We start from the raw sequence: 18,723 nt of genomic DNA, 5'->3' as shown, positions 1-18,723 counted from the left end.
GGGAGGTGTGTGCTCACTAGTGCACATCAATATGCCAGCACTAGTGGTTCCACAAAAAGACATCAAAACAGGAGACTTCCCTAAAATGGATGATGCCAGAAGAAAGAAGTGGTCAGTAGAAGTGAGTAGGGTAAAGGGGCAAAACTACTTGTCGTCCGCATTGGAAAGCTTCTCTGGACGACATACCACCTGAGCGCCGATTGTTCAATGGGACAGAGATTTTCTTTGCGTCAGTAGTTCCAGCTGTACAGACATACACAAATGCGAAAACTCCATATTACGAGGTGGGAGCTGATGCAGACAATCAACTCAACAGTCAATGGCTTCAACGCTATGAAAGAGCTCCGAGCAGTAAGGTTGATGGCACTCCAGAACAGATATGTTGTAGACCGTCTCACAGCAATGGAAAGAGGAGTTTGCCCCAAGATCGGGTCTTCTTGCTGCACAGGAGCTGCAGGTGGCTGCTGTTAAGGGATACTTGCTGGCGGTGTCTATATTCAAAAGCACACCGGAATAAGGCTGTTGATTTAAGATGCCCATTGTGATACAATTCTTGAAAGGACTGACAACATTGCCATTGGTTAATTTTCTAGTTCCGTTCTGGGATTTGAACTTGGTATTTACCTTTTTAATGGGGTTGCATTTTGAGACGCTTCATTCCTGTCCTCTCAAGTTATTAAGCTGGAAACCCATCTTTTTACTAGCTGTCGATTCTGCTCGCAAGGGTTGATGGGCCAGAAGCCTCATCAGGCAAACTACCATTTGCAGTGTTCTTTAAGGAGAAGGTAGTTTTGAGGGTTTGTTCCTCCTTCCTTCCCAAGGTGGTATCTGAATTTCATTTAACACAAAATATTACATTGCCAGCTCTTTATATTCCCCCTCTTCACCCTTCTAAGGATGAAGAGCGTTTACACAGGCTATACCCGAAAAAGGCTCTTAGCTGATATTCTTGAAACGTAAAAGTGATCAGACAGGATTACACACAAGCTGTGACTAAGCAAACCCTATCGGGATGGATTATTTTATGCATTTTGGAGTGCTACTGCATTGCTGGGAAGGATGTCCCCAATAATTTAAGAGCCCATTTCACCAGAAGAATGGCAACTGCTTTGTGTATACAAAGAGGTGTACCAGTGCAGGGCACTTGCAATGCTGCAACGTGGTCCTCCTTCCATACATGCTCTAAGCTCTTATTGCTTGGACACCCTGTCGGGCCAAGACGCTTGCTTTGGAAGAGTGACTCTGTACAATATTATGTGCCAATTAAGATTTCACAAAAATCCACCCCCCTCACCTCCAAAACTGCTATGGGAGTTTATCTAAAATGAAGAATCTGTGGCTGGACACAATCCATTAAAAGAACAAATGACTTACCCCTTGTAATGCTCTTTCTGATCCCCCCCGCACCCCCAGCCTACCCCTCTAAGAGCACATTTTTGTTTCTTCTCTTTAAAAACACCCATACGGGTTACATAACTCCAACGGCTGAGTAGGAAGATGGGAACAACTGGGAACTGATTAACGGGGCACGGCTCTTGCTATTGATACGATCATTGACTTCCCGCACACAGGAATGGTAACCGCTTAGGGACATTGAAGCCGCACAGCGTCCCCCGCTGTTGGAACATTTTTTTCTGAGATTGCAGAACAAGATCTAAATATATAGGACGAGGAATATCCATCAGAGAACATTACCAGGGGTAAGTAATTTGTAGTTTTTCTGTTTGTTCATGGCAAGCTACTGAACGTTACAACATGGCCTCAAGTTCCACCTACAGTTTGGGTTGGATTCCCGTGATGAATGGATTGGCTAATACCTCTTGAGCTGAATCCTGTGGTTTGAGTGTTTTGCTATATTATCTTCAAACAATCCAAGTAATCTGCTGTCTATTCCCTTTTTTATTTTGCTTAAGATTTTTATTGTGCGTCAATCTCTCTCGCAGGGGCATACTTCTAGGATAGTGGTCAATAATCTGTTTTAAGCCTATTCCAACTCATTCCCTGGGTCAGCTGCCAGTCATTGTTTTTTTTTATACCGCCCTTTCTTTGCCTGACTTTTGCCAGCATAATGGCCCTAAAGAGATGTTAATGTCTGCTCATGCACCTTTGTATTACTGTATCCGGCTGGAGCTCCTCAACTAATCTTTGAGGTTCCTCTCTGTTTTGAATTTCTTTTAATTAGGCTCTGCAGGTCCCCGGGTTCCCACAAGACATGCAGAGTCATAAGGTTATTTTCCTCCCAATCTGTTCTGCTCCTCCCATCCCTGGTACTTATCTCAACAGTGCTTGGACTGTTGGAGGGTCTTTTTCATATTTCAATACACAAGGGACTCAAATGGTTGGTTATTCTGTCAACAGTCTATTGGTAGCAAGTCAGAGCCAGCATTTCTTTTGTGAATCCACTGCCATTATTTCCTGTATACTGAATTATCATGGCTTTGTCTCCATTGTTGCCTAACACAAACCTTTGAAGATGGCTTGGAGAGACATCCTTCTTGAGGACGCTGGGCAATGTCTTGGTCATGTAGCGATTTCAAAGAATTCCATCCATTACCACCAATTATACATATATGGTCTAGTGGTTTACCACCAGTGACCTTAAAAGTCACCACTAGAAGTGAAAACTTTAAAATGGATCAATTTTCTATTTAGCACACTGCAATGATTACATTTTTCAATGAATTCCATATTTGGTGGTGTTAGACTGCAGATTTAAACTGTTGCTACACCCTTATCAACATACTAGCCTGCGCATCTCCCACATGGGAGGTGGGGGAACAATTGAGGATGGCCAGAGTGGACGGGGCCAGGGCCAGAATGCAAATGTGCTAAGCAATGTGCGAAGCAAAGCTGTGAAAGCTCCAGGAGGGAGTGGGTAGGAGTGCCTCAGTCAGTGGATGTGGAGTAGTGTAGGATAACTGTGCACAGGAACATATAGGCAAAGTCCGGGTGGGTCAAGAAATCGTGTGGGTCAGACTGACAATATCTGGGGAATATCTGGGAATGGAGAGCAAACACTATGCATGCAAGTTGGAATATTTGATTGGAAGAAGTGTGAAGAAATCGGTACATTAATCTATCGGAGTGAACTTTTGTTCTGTAGATGTTTGTTAATCTTTGAAGCCATATAATTGGCTTAAAATGTTTTATATTTGAAAGGTACAGTTGTGATTCTGAAGTTTTCACTAAACTCAATGGATCTCTGAACGTTTCTAAAATGTTGAGCAAAATGTGACCTAGCAGGCACAGATTCTCTCTCCTAAATGGTCTGAAGTTTCTTAAAGAGTAGGAATATGGTGAGCAGCAGATGCTAATGCAAAAATCACCTCGAAAGGATGTTTGCGAGAGTCCTTGCCCTACTAACCTGTATGGGCATTATTTGTCTGATCTAACACTTTGTGTCCTCACGGTTTTTACATGAGTCTGTTTTGCACATGTAACAATACTGCTATCTCGCAAAGCTTACAAGAATAGCTGTTCTCTTATCCCCCCTCCCCTTTGTATTCCCTCCTCCATTTGTAAATACAGAAACATATTGTGTACCTGAGTGATTATATTGGTCGCTCTTGGGTACCATGTTGATATTTTGGTTTGGAAGAATGTGATAAGACCCTCCTGACCCCTTTGTTTTTTATAGGTACATTGAAGAGCACATCCAGAGAACCGGTGTGGCCATCGAGACCCAGGGATTCACCTTCATCACCAGTGGACGCAAGCGTGAGTCACTGACGGTGAGCATGTTAATCTCTTCTCCTCTGGGACAAGTCGTAGCCTTGGTTCTAATCGCCAGATTGATGATCCTGTTTGCTGGGATGTAGAGTGAATGTGCCTGGTAATTGGTTTCTCGCTAAGTAAACCTGTACCGATTCAAAAATGAGGTTGTGGTATGGCTCAATATAGTTGTCAAATCCTCTCCTAACTATGAATCAGAATAAAAACAAATAATTTCAAAGAGAAATGCAAGCATTGTTTAACTTTAATCTCGTACTACGTAGCAAACCGGATAAGGAATTACAGGGGGCATGTCGCACAGCAAGGAGAAGAGAGCATGTAATTAGTAATTTAAGATTTGGGAAATGATTGTCATAATTGAAACAAAGTTTAGTTGTGGTTGCTCGCCAATGAAAACTAGTCTAAGCTTCTGACATGTCTATTTTCTCCGACAGGGCAATGCTACGCTACACCTATACCCTCACTTCAAGCCTCTGCAGACCTTCGAAGGTATGTATTTCTTTCATTGTTGGAAAGCAATGTTTCTCTGCACTTCTTTAACAAAACACTAAAAATGCCAAGTTCAGAGTGTAGTCTACACCAGGCCTGAAAATGTGCACTTGCCATTGGTGAGGGGAAATTGTCTGCATGTAAAGAACTGGTAACCTTTGTATACTCTGCCTCACAGTCAACGTACCTGTCCCTTTTTAATCCTGTAGAACCAAGGACAGAGATTGGCTGGAGTAGCGCTGGCCAGTTCACACTCACTAGGTCTTGATGTGCCAGAGCAACATCCATCCAGGGTAGGAGGAGGGGTGGGCACTGGACCTCCCCATCCAAATCGGTGATGTTCAGCCTCGTGCACTCCTTATGTCAATCTTTCAGGAATTGGACAGTTAAGTGTTCATTTTCACTAGGGGTTTTAAAAAGCTGTGGTAGCTGGACTTGGCTAGTGCACACAAATAATGGTTATATGCTGGGAGCTCCCCTCATGTTTATCTTTTAGAGGTAGGCTTGCCAAGTGACTTGGAAAGAAAAACCTTGCTTTGGGAGCAGAAGGTGTTGGAGGAAGCAATAGACCATGAATGCCAGATCTGTACACCATGGTAGTCCATGGAATTCTGTGGGGATAATGTTCTAGGTATTATTCTGAATATTTGTACTAGGATTTTGCTTGTGATGGTGCCTGGAAGTCAGATTGTGTGTTTGGGGAGGTTGCAGGTGATCTGACCATAGTAGATTGGGTCGTATAGAATCTAAGTTCAGTTTTCCCTTCTTAACTACAGGTGTGTCAGAATACTTGAGCACAGAGATATCTACCTCTAAGCAGAAGAAGTTCAGCCTTGTCACGTTTGTGGACACTCCAGGACTCGTGGATGGTGATATGAAGTACCCATTCGATGTGGACAAGGCTCTCTTATGGCTGGGTGAGCATTGATGTGACGTCAACTGTGCTAGTGTAGGTTGTATTGTTACCTTTTCTTTGTCAACTTTTCTCCTGTAATATTTTGTTAATCGTAAAGCCACTTGAGCACTCTGTATTGGAGGCCGCTTGATGTATTTTGCGGTTGCTTGTCGGAGTGTACCTTCATAGGGACAATCTGAGATCTGGGTTTCTCTTCACACAGCCTGATTTGTTCTTAACTTCTCTATTCTAGGTGAGCTGTGCGACCTTATCTTTGTCTTCTTTGATCCTATGGGGCAGGCCCTTTGCAAGCGGACCTTGAATATTGTGGAACGTTTGAACGAGCACCATGGGGACAAACTGCGTTTCTACCTCAGCAAAGCAGATGAGGCGGGATCGGAAAGCGACCGGCAGGTTCCCTGGGGTTTTATACTTGTTTTATGAAGTAATTTAACAACTTTGTTCTCTGAGCGATGGAACTCCTTCACATCCCCAATAACGAGTGATGGGGTGAATTGTATGTGGGGAAAGGGGTTGGGGTAGTGTGCGTGGAAAGGAGTTGGGGGGGGGGGGGGGGGGAATAGTGTGTGTGTGTGGGTGGTGTGTGAATTTTGAGATAAACGCACAAAAGAGGATTAAGGTTACGTTATTGGCTTTTCCCTCGAAAGTATCTCCTAGTGACACCCCCTAGAGGTTAGAGTTGCTGTAATTTCGCGAAAGAAATGTTCCATGCCATGGTTAGATTAATGGATGCCATCTTTGAGGAAAAAGGTCTGGGTCACCCAGTGTAATGGCCGGGTGCTTTATGAAGCCCAGTCCTCTTGCTGTATAGAATTTCTCTAGCCCCCTGTTGAGTTGTCTTCTGGAAATGTCTATAGATTTGTAGCAGTTGGCCCCTTGCCATTTCCTTCTGGGTAGGATGGCCGAGAAGTATATTTCCGGTTCCCTCCAATTGTGTGAAACGCCTGCTTGGGAGGAGCAAATGTCTTTGAATACAATTCTCCTTCCAATGGAGACCAGATCTTTGCCTCCTAGGTGTATGACCAGAAATTCTGGCGGGTCTCTGTATGCGACCAGCTCGTGGATATCTGCCTCTGTATCCCCACCACGAAGCAATGGTGTTTCTGAAGGGTGGCCTTTCTTTGGTCTCCTCTGCCCATCGGCCTGTCCTGAAGATAAATGAGTGGCCGACTATCCATGCTGATTGGAGGGGGGGTTCTCCCTTCGCCTGTGATTTCTGTAGGGGGGTGGGGAGAAAGAAAAATGAGGGAGGATGGCTATATTACCTGTGGTCTGATGTATCTTTTGTAGCAATCTGACTTCCATCCCCCTATGTTTTTTAGTTGTTGAGGTGGCGGCACCTATTCTGAAGGAGTGGCTGCCAAAGCCCTTGGGGTCCCATCCTGCTTTGCTGATTGCGTTCATCAGCAGCCCTTTGAATTGGTAGCGGCTTAGTGTCGAGGCGTCCTTGTGGGTTAGAAACCTCCCCCCTACCTTGGACATTTGCGTGTACTACAGGTTGGTGATGCATACCGGGCAGTTTGCTGCCTCATCAATGCAACAAATGTTGATGGTTCTTTTGGCCCCAGTTTTAGACTGCTGGATTACTATGCTGACGCTCTCCTGTCTCTAACCCTGACCTCCATGACACCCAGGCCGTTGGTGGCCTTGGTGCTGGAGGCGATGAGCTCTCCAGCACGGAAAGCCCCGAAATATGCCAGGAAAAAAGCTGTTTTGAATAATATGATTTCGTATGGATGCCAGCATATGGCTTCTAGTTGGCTTGCAATTTGGACCAGTTTGTTGCAATCCAGGGGGCGGCGGGGGTCCACCTGGGGGCCCTCTATTCTACCCCAACCTTTCATTGCGTAAGAAATGAGCGTGTTCTGGGTGGGGTCTGAATCACCTTGTATTTTTGAGAAATATGAGATTGCAACTAGGTGTCTTTTTGGCCAGTCTCTCTTAAAGCCCTGTTTGTGCGCCATATTTCTGTCTTTAATCGTTATTAACTCTACATGGTTTAAACCTGTGGCCTTAAATACTGTTTGTAAGCACTTACCATACTCTGCCGCGGTGGTGCTTGCCAGTGCTTTCTCTGCCATCTCTGTTAGGAAACCTAAGGGGTTGTTGGCACCCGTTTTTGAGGTGCCTGGTTCTTGTTGGGCATCCCGGCCTGGGCATTCTGGCGCTGGCGTTGATGCCGTTATTTTTGATTTTCCATTATTGCCCAGCATTCTGCTGGTATTGGCGTCATCTGTTCTGGGCGTGTGGCGCTAGCTCCCGGAATCTTGGCCACTGAAAGCGAGATAAAGCATCTGCAATGTTATTATCCGCCCCCGAGATGTGTTTTGCTTTGACCACAATGTTTTCTTGTAGTGTGACTGCTGTGATGCCTCGTAGGACTTTCAGCACTAAAGGGCATTTGGTAGACCTTCTGTTTATGGAGCCTACTACAGCCATGTTGTCGCACCAGACCAAGAGTTCTGTGTTAGCTAGCTGCCTGCCCCAGATGTGTAATGTTAGCCAAATGGGAAATATTTCTAGGAGGGTGATGTTTCTAGTCCACCCTGCCTGGTGCCATGGATTGGGCCAGTGTCCTGCCACCCATTCTGAGCCTAATATGGCCACAAACCCCTTGCTCCCAGCTGCATCGGTGAAAAGGACCCTTTTTATCCATGTGTTCAAAGGTGTTCGCCAAAGTGAGGACCCGTTGAAATCTTTAAGGAAATTTCCCCCAAATTTCCAGGTCTTGTTTCACCTCTTTTCCTAGCCGGATGTGTAGATGGGGTTTGGTGTAGGATTTGATTTTTAGCTCCAGACTTCTGGAGAATACCCTCCCTTGGGGGATTATTCTGGCTGCGAAGTTGAGACTACCTGCTAATGATTGAATTTCTTTAACTGTGCCCTTGTCTTTTGCTGTCAGGCCTTATATTTTCTCCAGGAGTTCTGCTAGTTTTGTTTTCGGGATCTTGCATAAGCCCTGTGCCGAGTCAATTTCAATGCCCAGGAAAATTATGTTGGTGGCCGGCTTGGTCGTTTTTTCCCTTGCTATTGGTATGCCCCACTGTGCGGCCATTCCTTCTAGTTTTGCCAGATCCCTGTTGCATTCTTCAATATTTGCTGGTCCCACTACCATGAAGTAATCGAGGTAGTGTACTATTTTGGTACCTGGTCTCTGTTTTTGGAAAGCCCATTGAAAAAAGGAGCTGAATTGTTCGAATAGGGCGCAGGATACTGCGCACCCCATGGGGAGGCGTCTGTCTACATAGAATTTGTTAAAAGTGAAACCTAGCCATTGTTGGGAATCTGGGTGGACTGGCAGTAGTCTGAAAGCGGATTCGATGTCTAGTTTGGCCATTAGGGCGTTCCTGCCACACTCCAGTATGAGTCTTACCGCCTCCTGGAAGTGTGTGTAGGATACCGTGGATTCGGTCGTTTAGTGATTGGCCTTTGGGATAGGATAAGTGATGAATTAATCTTATTTTCCCTGGTTCTTTTTTGGGGACCAGTCCTAATGGTGATATTATATATTCTTTGAGGGGCATGTGGTCCCAGGGTCCTGTAATCCTGCCTAATAGTAATTCCTTCTTGCTTTTGTTCTCCACCACTTGGGGGTTGTCTCTGGCTGACTTCAGGTTCATTGGAATGGTCTGTGACCCTGTGCCCTTGAAAGGGATGATGAAACCCTTGGTGAAACCTTGCCTGATTGCTTCACTGGTTTCCTTGTCTGGGTAATTCATGAGTGCTTCCCTAAAATTGTTTGGGTTGATGGGGGTTCTGCCTGGTGCTAAGCCTGAGGTTGGGAGGGGGGGGTGGTGCTAGTCTTTTGAATTTTTGGCTGGCTTGCTGCGTGGTCACCGTTGCAGTTTGGGCAAGTGTGTTTGTACCAGCATTCCTTGCCCCAAGTGCAAAGGTTTTTTCCCAAATTCCTGCATGGAATGTTGGCTTTTGTATGGTTTTCGTTCTGCCTGTGGGTATTAGACTTAGCCGCCCATGGCTGGGTCTTCCCAAAGGGCTGTTCCCCCTTTTTGTGTTCATCGTTGCTTCTGGGGCCCTGTGTATCTGTTATTTTTTTAGATGCTTTGTTGGGCCTCTTCCTCTGATGGGGGTTCGGCGTTTAGCATGTATAAGTCATTTTGGTCCTCGGCCCATTCAATGGCTGGCCTCTCTGACATGCTTCTCCTAAATCTGATATCATATGCTAGCCATGTCTTCCCTTTTGAGCGATTTTTACTTCTTATTTTATCCATGGATGCCCATAGCTTTCTGCCATCATTGGGGAATTTTTCCTTGTATATTCTTGCCAAGATGGCAAAGGCATGTAACCAGTTATCCCAGTTCTGTTTTACCTTCGCGTTTCTGGCTATGGCTTTCTTCTCTCTTTTTGGGACCCCTAAAAGCATCTTTCCCTTTACCTTGGACTTCTATAAGTGAAAAGATTTCTATGAACTATTTGGCCCATATGGCCTCTTTGATTGTGGTGTCATTATTCCATGCTAGGCATCTTTTATATCTATTCAGTATTTCAGTCTGGAAGGATTTCAATTTTAACTCTAATTGGGCATTGCAGATCGTTGGTATGTCTGTTGGGTTGCTGTTGCTTTGCCCTGTCTGTCCCAGTGGTTCTGTACTGGGGGTTGCCCATGCTTTTAAAGCACCTGTTGGGTCTGTTGTGGCTGCTGTAGGCACAACTGTGCTGACAGCTGTTGGCGTTGCTGGCACCTGTGGCAGTGGTGTGGCTGGGGCTGCTGTTGGGCTTGTTGCTGGTGGGGGGGTCACCATTATGGTAGGTTCTAGGGGTATGTTGTGGTTTGTGGGTCCCTTCTCCCCTGTGTCGGGTAATTTTTTACCCCTCATTTCGCACAACAATTGTTGCGTTTCTGACATGTTCTCACATAATTGCGCCAGTTTTTTTACTTTTCTTGCGCCTTCTGTCACTTTCTTTCTCTTTGGTGGTGTTGTCGTCATCTTGATTGGGTGGTATGGGTGACCCTTACCTTGGTAGGCCATACATATTCTCCCTAACCCACGGCCAACCATAGTGTTCTGCCACCTCGATGGCTGCCAGAAGGTGAGGTGATTTGGGTTTTGTGCCAGTGTTACGGGCTCCTGAGATTTCTGTTTGGGGCCCATGTTCTTTTTCAGCCTGTTTGATTAAAATAAAGAAAATTGAAAGGCTGGGTTTGGCCCTGTCAGCAGGCTCTGCACAGATGTCAAAAAACAAGCTCTCTACTCGCTGTGCTGCTGGACCGGCTATCATGCACCCTTTACTAAAATGACTGTTCTTGTGCTTGTGGATTCTTGTGGTTTGCTGTGCTGCTGGGGTAACTGTTAGAATGTTGCCCCAAATAAATATTTGGCTTATGCTAAGACACCTGCCTCGCTGCAATGGTCTTTGCTGAGCTAAATTTTCTTTGTGCCCGGGTTCTAGTTCCGGGTATAAATTATGCTTTGTTGTTCTGTGTAACTCACTCGCGTGTGCCCGTTGTTGGCCTGGGCCTTAGTAATACATTAATGCTGTATAAAACAAACGTTGTCTGCGTATTGTTTATTAATGCCAAAGGACCTGCTTCAATGTCTGTTCTGGCTTTTTGCGATTTTGTTTCTTACAGCGAGGTTTCTCCGCAGCCTGGCATTTGAGATTGCAACACTTCTTTTGTAATTGACGCGCAGTGCACATTCTGAGACCGCCGGAGAGCGGCTGCCAATGGATGTTTATCTTGGTGCATGCGTTTAGCTAATATGCATTCTATTTCCCCTTTGCAACCCGGCATGGCGGGTTAACTGAAATTCACAGCTGACGAAAGACACGCCTACGCCGGGCTTCTCTGCTAATTCCTCTTTCCTTTGTTCGCGCTGAGCTGGAGTCCTGCTTCCCCTCGGCACGTCCCAGGAGACTCTTTGTTTGTTCAGTCTTCGCTGCTCGCTTCCCGGCCATGCGATGAATTTGAACAGTGCAATGTTCAAAGGGAAACAAAAGACGCTGCGAATACAACGAACTTCAGGGTTTGCTAAAGAAGCAAAGGTTGGAAGGCACTGAGTAAACAGTGCACCCCCTGTTTTTTGGATCCCCGTTCAGGGTCCACAAACTGATTGTGTTTTCTCAGATCATGCTGCTCTCATTTATAGGACCCAGGGAAGCCCTGGGTCTTTGATATGTAGAGTAGTGGGGGCTGCTGTGTTCCGGCCCCCGGCCGGATAGCTGACTGTCTGGCCCCCTGGGGGCAGGGGCAGGTCTTTGAACCTGGGCCCTGCCTGACTGTTGGTTTCCTTAGGTGCTTAGCACCTTGCTGCCTGGAGGAAAGGGTGAGGTGATTGTTCACACCTCACCCTTCATCAGCTTTGTGTTGCATAGACTGCGTGTCTCTCTAGCTGGGGGGAGGAAAGGAGCAGACAGGGGGGGCGAAGCAGGGCTGCCCCTCCTGGCCTGCTGATGGTAACAGCAGTTACCCTGCCTTGCTTTGGGTGGCTCTGCAGCATTGCCCAGCATTAGAAAAAACTGAGGCTGGTTTTCTGTTTACGGATCACCTGTAAGTGAACTCCTGCCCAATAAAGCTGCTGCATCCTACGTTTTCCCATTTTTAAATGTGCGTGTAACTAAGTCAGTAAGTGAATCATTGCAGCGTGGCACTGGACATTCGTTGAAAACCCTCATGCAAATCAAGTCGCAGCCAATGCACATTCTGATCCCACGACCAGGGAAAGAGTCCAGGCCCCTGCTTATGTTGAGGCAGGTTGCCCATGCATAGGCGTGTCAGTCCCTTGCGTCTGCAGCCAGTCCCTCTGATACATCAGTCCTCCCCGAGAAGCAGCGGGCATGTGTGCAGTGGAATAAGGAGGGCACAGAATGTGGCGGACCCTTTGCCCCTTCCATTCTGCTTCTGCATTCCTTTATGAATTGGTCACTTTTGTGCATATTTTCAATTTTCTTTTTTTTTTAAAAGCTGTACCAACGAATGAGGGCTGTTAACAGTGGTTTGGCATCATTGCTATCTTGAGGGGGCTGCCTATTATTCCTCAGCAGTTATATGCATGAAAATTACTTGCATGATAAGTTAATATTTACGTGAGACACAGCCCATTTCCGTCTTTTGTTGCAATCCTATTACTAAGCAGTGGCTACTTCCACTATTGCCAATGCAAAATTCCTAAGCCTGAAAGGGGTTTGTTGGAAGCCCCTGTTCAAATTAGCAAAATGTGTTAAATTAGAACTATAGCTCAGATCAAGATTTTCCTGAAATCATAAATTATGATAATCCTGATGGGACCCCAAACAAAATCTTTTACTCTTGAGTGCGTATTGTAATGCATGTATTTATTTTGTTATTTGTATAGCGCGCCTAAACCGTGGGCATCTGGGCGCCTTTCTTACATGTGAGAAGATGCAGTTGTTTTCTTGGTTGCTTATGTACAAATTCAGGACACTTCTTCATACAGTTGCTTACATGGTAATACAGTACTTTACAGTTTACATAGGAACTTCCCATATGGGCTTGTGACTGAGCAGTTATTTACATAATCATAGGTTGATAGATTAGTTACGCCGGCCCTGTGTAAAGGGGTGGGGTTTCAATTGTTTATGGAAGGTCCAAAAGGAGTCTTCGGCCCTCAGTGTGGCTGGCAGAGTGTTCCACTGTTTGCTGGCTATTGTAGGAAACTGCTCCCTCCTGCTTCCTGGAGTTTGAATCTTGGTGTGGCGTGTAGGTGCATGTAGGCTGCTCTAGTAGGCTGTTGGATTGGTATCTGGATCAGTGTAGGGGTGAGTGTTTTGAACATAATCCGTTCTTGCACCGGGAGCCAGTGTGCATGTCTGGTTGTAGAAATGTGTAGTTCCTGGAATGTTAAGTGCGGCTCTTAAAGCGTAGTTTTCTGATGTTGTGCGTCTTGGTGCCCGCATAGAGGGTGTTGCAGTAATCCAATCTAGTCAGAATAAGAGCTCTGGCCAGTGTAATGCAACTGTCCGATGACAACAATGGTCTGCAGGCATTAATGAGTTTGCAGTTGTTAAACTTTTAATGGGATGTGATCTTTAAATGTAAATATGATCTACCTGAATTACCTCCATTTTCCATGGAAAATCGGGGAATTGACCTAATGGTAGCTAGTCCATGTATTGTGCTCTTTAAGGCATTTAACTTCAGGACATGATGTATAGGTGTTGATGGATGTGTGGGTGTAGCCCCACTTTTAGATTGGATGTTGATTGTGGACAAGAAGTGTTTTTATAACTATCCATTATTGTAATTTTATTTTGGTGCCCGTTTTATGGCTTTGTAAAGATCATTTACTGTTACTACTGAAGCAGGTTTGGGTGCAATGCTTAAAGTAGATGCATCTTTTTATGGGCAGTACTCAAAATGATGCGTAGAATGTTACCTGAAAAGTGGGCCTTAGATCAAAATGTGCTCATAACAACTTTGGGTAGCATGTGCAGGATTGGGAAGGCCTTGTAAAATGTGTACTTCATTGCCTAACCAATCAATCAAAATAGTTTTTTTGGTGTCAGCCCATAAACCTAGCATTTAATGAAAAAAAACAGAATGAAAAAGTTGATAAATGAAGCAATACAATAATCATATTTGAACATTAAAGTTAAAATTCGATTTCAGTCCAGAGCACTAGTTATTTAATTCTAGTAGAGCTTTTTAGATGAGACTTTGCTAGAAAAATGTAGAAGTGCATAAATTGGTTAAAAATCACAAGTGTCTGGTATGTTCTAAAATTGAGCAGCCTTAAAAATTGGTCTTAAAGGTCAATATCATGGTCAAAAACGGAACATGGATCATAATTTCAGAAATAAAATGCAAAAAAGGGCATGCCGAATCAGTAGCATTTTTTGACCAAGCCACTTGAGCGTTAAGATTTAGCTTATTAAAATACAACATAGTGATATAAAAAAAGCTGCTACCAATTTAAATATATTTTAATGTCCAGGGTTAACCATTACATTTTAACGACAATCATTTGACACTTTCATGGTTTCCCGAATCTATTTCAGGGCATGGTATAATTTTCCACTTTAAGGCTCTAACACTTGTGACTGCGTCTGCCACAAATGACCACTGTCTTTGTTACAAGGGTGTTTATTTTGTATAACAAACAGCTTGACTGAGGGCTTCTCGGGCAATCTTTAGGGCAAACTAGATTCCTGGGGAAGTTTGGTGATGGGACAGTCACTCTCTCACTACTTCCCTCCTCCCCACCCCCCCCCACTGCCTACACCATATTACAAATGGAGTGTGTCCTCCAACGTATTCCTCTTTGGCATGTAATGTCCAGCTCCGGCTGCTTTGGAAAACTTTTTTGGCAGAGGGTGCCGTGCGCCAATGGCGTCGAGATGATGTCCCTCCAAGGCCTCCGTCGAGGGTGACATCATCGGAGGGTTTATGTAGCACGTGCGGCGCCCGTTGGCCTCCGCTCCATTTTTTCGCAACAGCGTTTGCTTCGATTTGAAATTCAGCACTCTTCATTTTGTGACGGTTTGTTACAAGATTCTTCGAATAATGTCTTCAACTACATCAACACTGGCTCCATCAACACTGAAGTCCGGCTTTAAAAAATGCCGGGACTGTGGGTCCAAGATGTCTTACTGACCCACATCGTATCTGCTTATGGTGCCTCGGGGAGGACCACGATATGTTGAGTTGTTCCAAGTGTCAGTCCATGACAGGAAAGGCCTTGAGGGAACGGAAGGGGAAACTCCAGGTAGGAAAAATCCCATACGCCCAACCCGCTAAGCCTCCGACCGACTAGTCGAGAGGTGACTCCTCAGAGGAAGAAGGCCAAGTGCTCTAGGTCCAGGAGTGGCTCCCAACGATCATCGACAAAGTCAGAGAAGGCACCGCAGATCGCCTTTGACTTCTTCGTCCGACGCCTCCCCCGAAAGGGTATTTTGACCTACAAAAAAAGTCTACCCCAGCTGAATCGGAAGCTTTCCGATAGGAAATGCTAAATATTTTTGAAAAACAAGGTTGTGCTCCTACCAACTCTTCGAAGGAAGCCGGTAAGGATAGGTCGTGCCTGAAATCCTGTGCGCCCTCGAGCCTGGGAAAACAGCCTGACCAGCATTGGGAGCCCTCGAGGCCCGATCAGCACAAGGAAAAGTCGAGGTCCTCGACGCAACATACGTCGGCTGTTGCATCAAAGCTGAGCGCCCCGTCGGTGCCAATAAAGCCTTAGTCATCGAAGCCTATGACTTCCAGACCTGAAAAAAATGTATGCTCCTCTTCCCAAGAGGGACTTTTTCAATTCACTCACTTTAATTTCTGAAGATCAGGAACACTTTGAGGAAGATGCTCCTTTTGGGTTGCAATACGGGACACCCAGTGTGCCATTGTGTTTTATATCGGAGGAGTCCAGAATTAAGGGCATGCATGACAATTTATAGTGTGCAAGTGGGATTGATACTTCACCTGTTCTGGAGTTTGGAAGACCCGAGCCTGACGAACATGCTGACACTTCATACAGACAACTCATGTCCAAAGTTGTAGAATACATGGGATGGAGTAGGCCACCACCCCCCTTATGAACAAGATGATCTCACCAATATTTTGGATAAGGGTCCTCAGACTGACCATGTTTTGCCCTTCCATATGGCATTACAAAAAAGGGTGTTTAGAAACTGGGAAACCCAGAAGGCCAATCCGGCAATTAATAAGAATCTGACAAAAAAAAATACTGCCCCTCCAGTAGTGACCCAGACTACCTGTCAAACACCCCACTCCGGAGAGTCTGGTGGTGCAGGCGGCTACAGCTACTTCAAAACAGGCAGCATACCCTACCATCCCTCCTGATAGGGACGACAAGCGTGTAGATGGATGGGCGAGAAAGGTATTTTCTGTTGCAAGCATGGCACTGAAATCTGCCAACTCCACTTGTGCCCTGACAAAAATTTAGTGTACTCTGTGGGATTGCATCTCCGTGGCCGCAGAGCATATTCCTGAGAGGGAAGAAAGGGATGGCTTTTTAAGGACAGCAAGGAAGCTAATTGTAAATCCCTTCAGTCCGGACTGGATATTGCGGATAGCATCAGTAATCCATGGCTACCGGCACTGTCATGCGCAGATTTGCTTGGTTAAAGTCTGGTTTTGCACCAGATGTGCAGTCTAAATTTCTCAACATGCCTTTTTAACGGGTCTAATCTTTTTTGCAACAAGGCTGATGAGCGCCTTGAGAAGTTGCAGACCTCAAAGGTGGCAGCCAAATCTTTAGGCGCTGCTGTTGGGCAACCTCAGCCTTTTCGTCCTAGTGGACAACCTTGGAGGGGTAGATCTTTTTGCTACTACTACTAGATTGGAAGGGCGAAAGAGGCCAGAGAAGATTTCCTCGTGGTGGACGAGGTAGAGGTGCTAAGCCAGCTCAAGCAGCAGCCTCCTTACCCTCAGCCTCTGCAGCTGCCGCCACAAAACCACTCTGAGGTCTTGAGTCACAGTTAACCAGTGGGGGGCAGAATGTCTCTGCATCTATAAGAATGGCGAGCCATTACTTCGGATGCTTGGGCTCTGGAAACAGCAGCCCACGGTTACTGCCTTCTTTTTATAAAAAAGACCTCTGAACAATCAACAAGGGAACTGCTCTTTGATGGTTCCGGATCCGCTCGTTGTGCAGGAGTTGTACCTCTGCTAGAGAATGGTGCTATTGTCGTGACCCTTGCCCATGGCCCTCACTGGCAAGTCAGCCTTCCAGTTAGGGCCAGGTCAAAGGCCTTAAAACCTCATCCAAGACTCTCTTGTGGTCAGTCCTGGCGCCTTTGGCGCCAGGCTCATCACCATCATGAAGACCAACATTAGAATGGGACTATTTAACTTGGGGGTCGGGGGAGGTCAGCCAACATGGAGGCACACAGCTCAGTTACAAGGAACTGAGCTATGCGGTCTAGTCTTTTGGGTGTGGCAGGCCTGGGACTATTTTACCTCGACTACTTTACCTGAGACTATTTAAACCACACCCAAACAGCAGAACATGCTTTGCGTTATTTTGCTGTAGGCTGCCTAACGTTCACCGTGTCTAGTTCTTTGATGCCAGTTTACCTGGAACCAAGGACTTGCAGAGAGAGAACACTACGAAACTGCCTGGAACAGTATCCTGTCTTCAATCCATCGCTGACGTCCGTTCCACTCACCTGAAGGTACGAACTCCATCATCCAGCGCCGCATGCATTCTGGAATACCATAACCTGGAAAGAGGCGAAAGAAGGACAGCATTAGTAAGCGTTCACTCACATTTCCTCCCGAATGAAGAAAGCCACAAAATTCGTACCTGGGTAGTAATCTCCTGGTCAGTATCATTGCTGGAACATTACGGCGCTCGGCGAGGAACAACGCAACCTGCAAGGAGAGAAAAGTCACAGGTTAGCAATATAAAAGGCGAAACAGCGCTGCGCATCGCGCATTACTCACTGGACAGCATTGCGCACACCGCGCTTTCTCCTATCGGCCCATGCTCATCTTTAAACTGCATGACCACACCAAAATACCTTTCCATACCCAAAAGGAAAGAAGCAAGACATTATTATTCGAACTAAACGGAACATAAGAACTGCATACAAAGACTGTAAAGCAGCAAACCTACGCAGTCACAGCAGGCCTGGATTCCCACAGGGGGGCTTGCACCAGTGAAGTAACTTGGTATCTGCTCGCCCCCACATCTACGCGCCCCTGCCACGAGGAGCAGGGCGGAGAATCCACCTTTTACAATATTAAGGTGAGGAGAAGGCCCAAGGGGGAGGAAGGCGTTGAGGCCAAGGGAGGTGGGAAAACATAAAGACAATCTGGTATTGAATCCAGCTCTCCTATATTGCAGACCCATCTTTAGCCAGAGGCATTACCAAGGGACCGGGAGAGGATTCAAGAGTGCAAATCATCCAACCAGGGCTGGGTGGCGTCCCCGTGGATACCAGGTGAGCATAACAGCTATAGAACCAGTACCTGTAGTTGAAAGGAACAAGCAGTGGTACTCCCCATATTTTTTGATCCCCAAAAAGGACAGAGGACTGAGAACCATCTTGGACTTGAGATACTAGAACAAGTTCCTCAGGAAGGACAAGTTCAAGAAGGTCAAATTTTCTCAGATCCTTCAGGCCCTCCAACATCCGGATTGGTTGGTGTCATTGGATCTTCCGGATGCTTATTTTCATGTGCTAATCCATCTCAAGCACACAATACCTAAGGTTCGCAGTTGGCGGTTCTTATTATCAATTTCGAGTTCTGCCATTCAGGCTGACCTCCCCCTGAGGGTTTTCACCAAACTGATGGCGGTGGTGGCAGCGAATCTCAGGACAAGGGGGAGTTTCAGGTCTAGCCTTACCTGGATGATTGGCTAATCAGGGAGCGTTCTCCCGGATATGTCTTGGATCATCTGTCACCAGCCACTCTCTCCACAGATTGGGCTTCTCCCTCAATTACAAGAAGTCCCACATGACACCTCAACCGCACCAGTACATATGAGCTGTACTAGAAACATCCTTGGGAAAGAGCTTGCCACCCAAGGTGAGGGCTCAAGACATTCTTCAGATGGTTACCAAATTTCAGAGTGCCCAGAGTCTTCGCGGCTTCGATTTTCTTTTTTTTTTTAATTGTTTTTTGAGGTTGCTCGGCCTCCTGGCATCA

The 18,723-nt window shown here is 45.9% G+C and overlaps 1 protein-coding gene across 2 annotated transcripts in view; it reads left to right on the top strand.

Annotated features, from left to right (window-relative positions):
- The window catches only part of LOC138581052 (uncharacterized), a 329,209-nt gene that overhangs the window by 171,150 nt on the left and 139,336 nt on the right, over window positions 1-18,723 (top strand). For both annotated transcript variants that reach the window (XM_069652092.1, XM_069652090.1), the window contains exons 3-6: window positions 3,638-3,731; window positions 4,167-4,221; window positions 4,998-5,138; window positions 5,370-5,530. In XM_069652092.1, coding sequence (XP_069508193.1) covers window positions 3,638-3,731; window positions 4,167-4,221; window positions 4,998-5,138; window positions 5,370-5,530 — 451 coding nt within the window. The remainder of the gene's footprint in view (window positions 1-3,637; window positions 3,732-4,166; window positions 4,222-4,997; window positions 5,139-5,369; window positions 5,531-18,723) is intronic.

Source organism: Ambystoma mexicanum, chromosome 3p (assembly GCF_040938575.1).
Source record: "Ambystoma mexicanum isolate Mex_15411 chromosome 3p, UKY_AmexF1_1, whole genome shotgun sequence".
Lineage (NCBI taxonomy): Eukaryota > Metazoa > Chordata > Amphibia > Caudata > Ambystomatidae > Ambystoma > Ambystoma mexicanum.
Note: the sequence above shows the minus strand (reverse complement) of the source record. Positions and strands in the feature narration are given on the sequence as shown.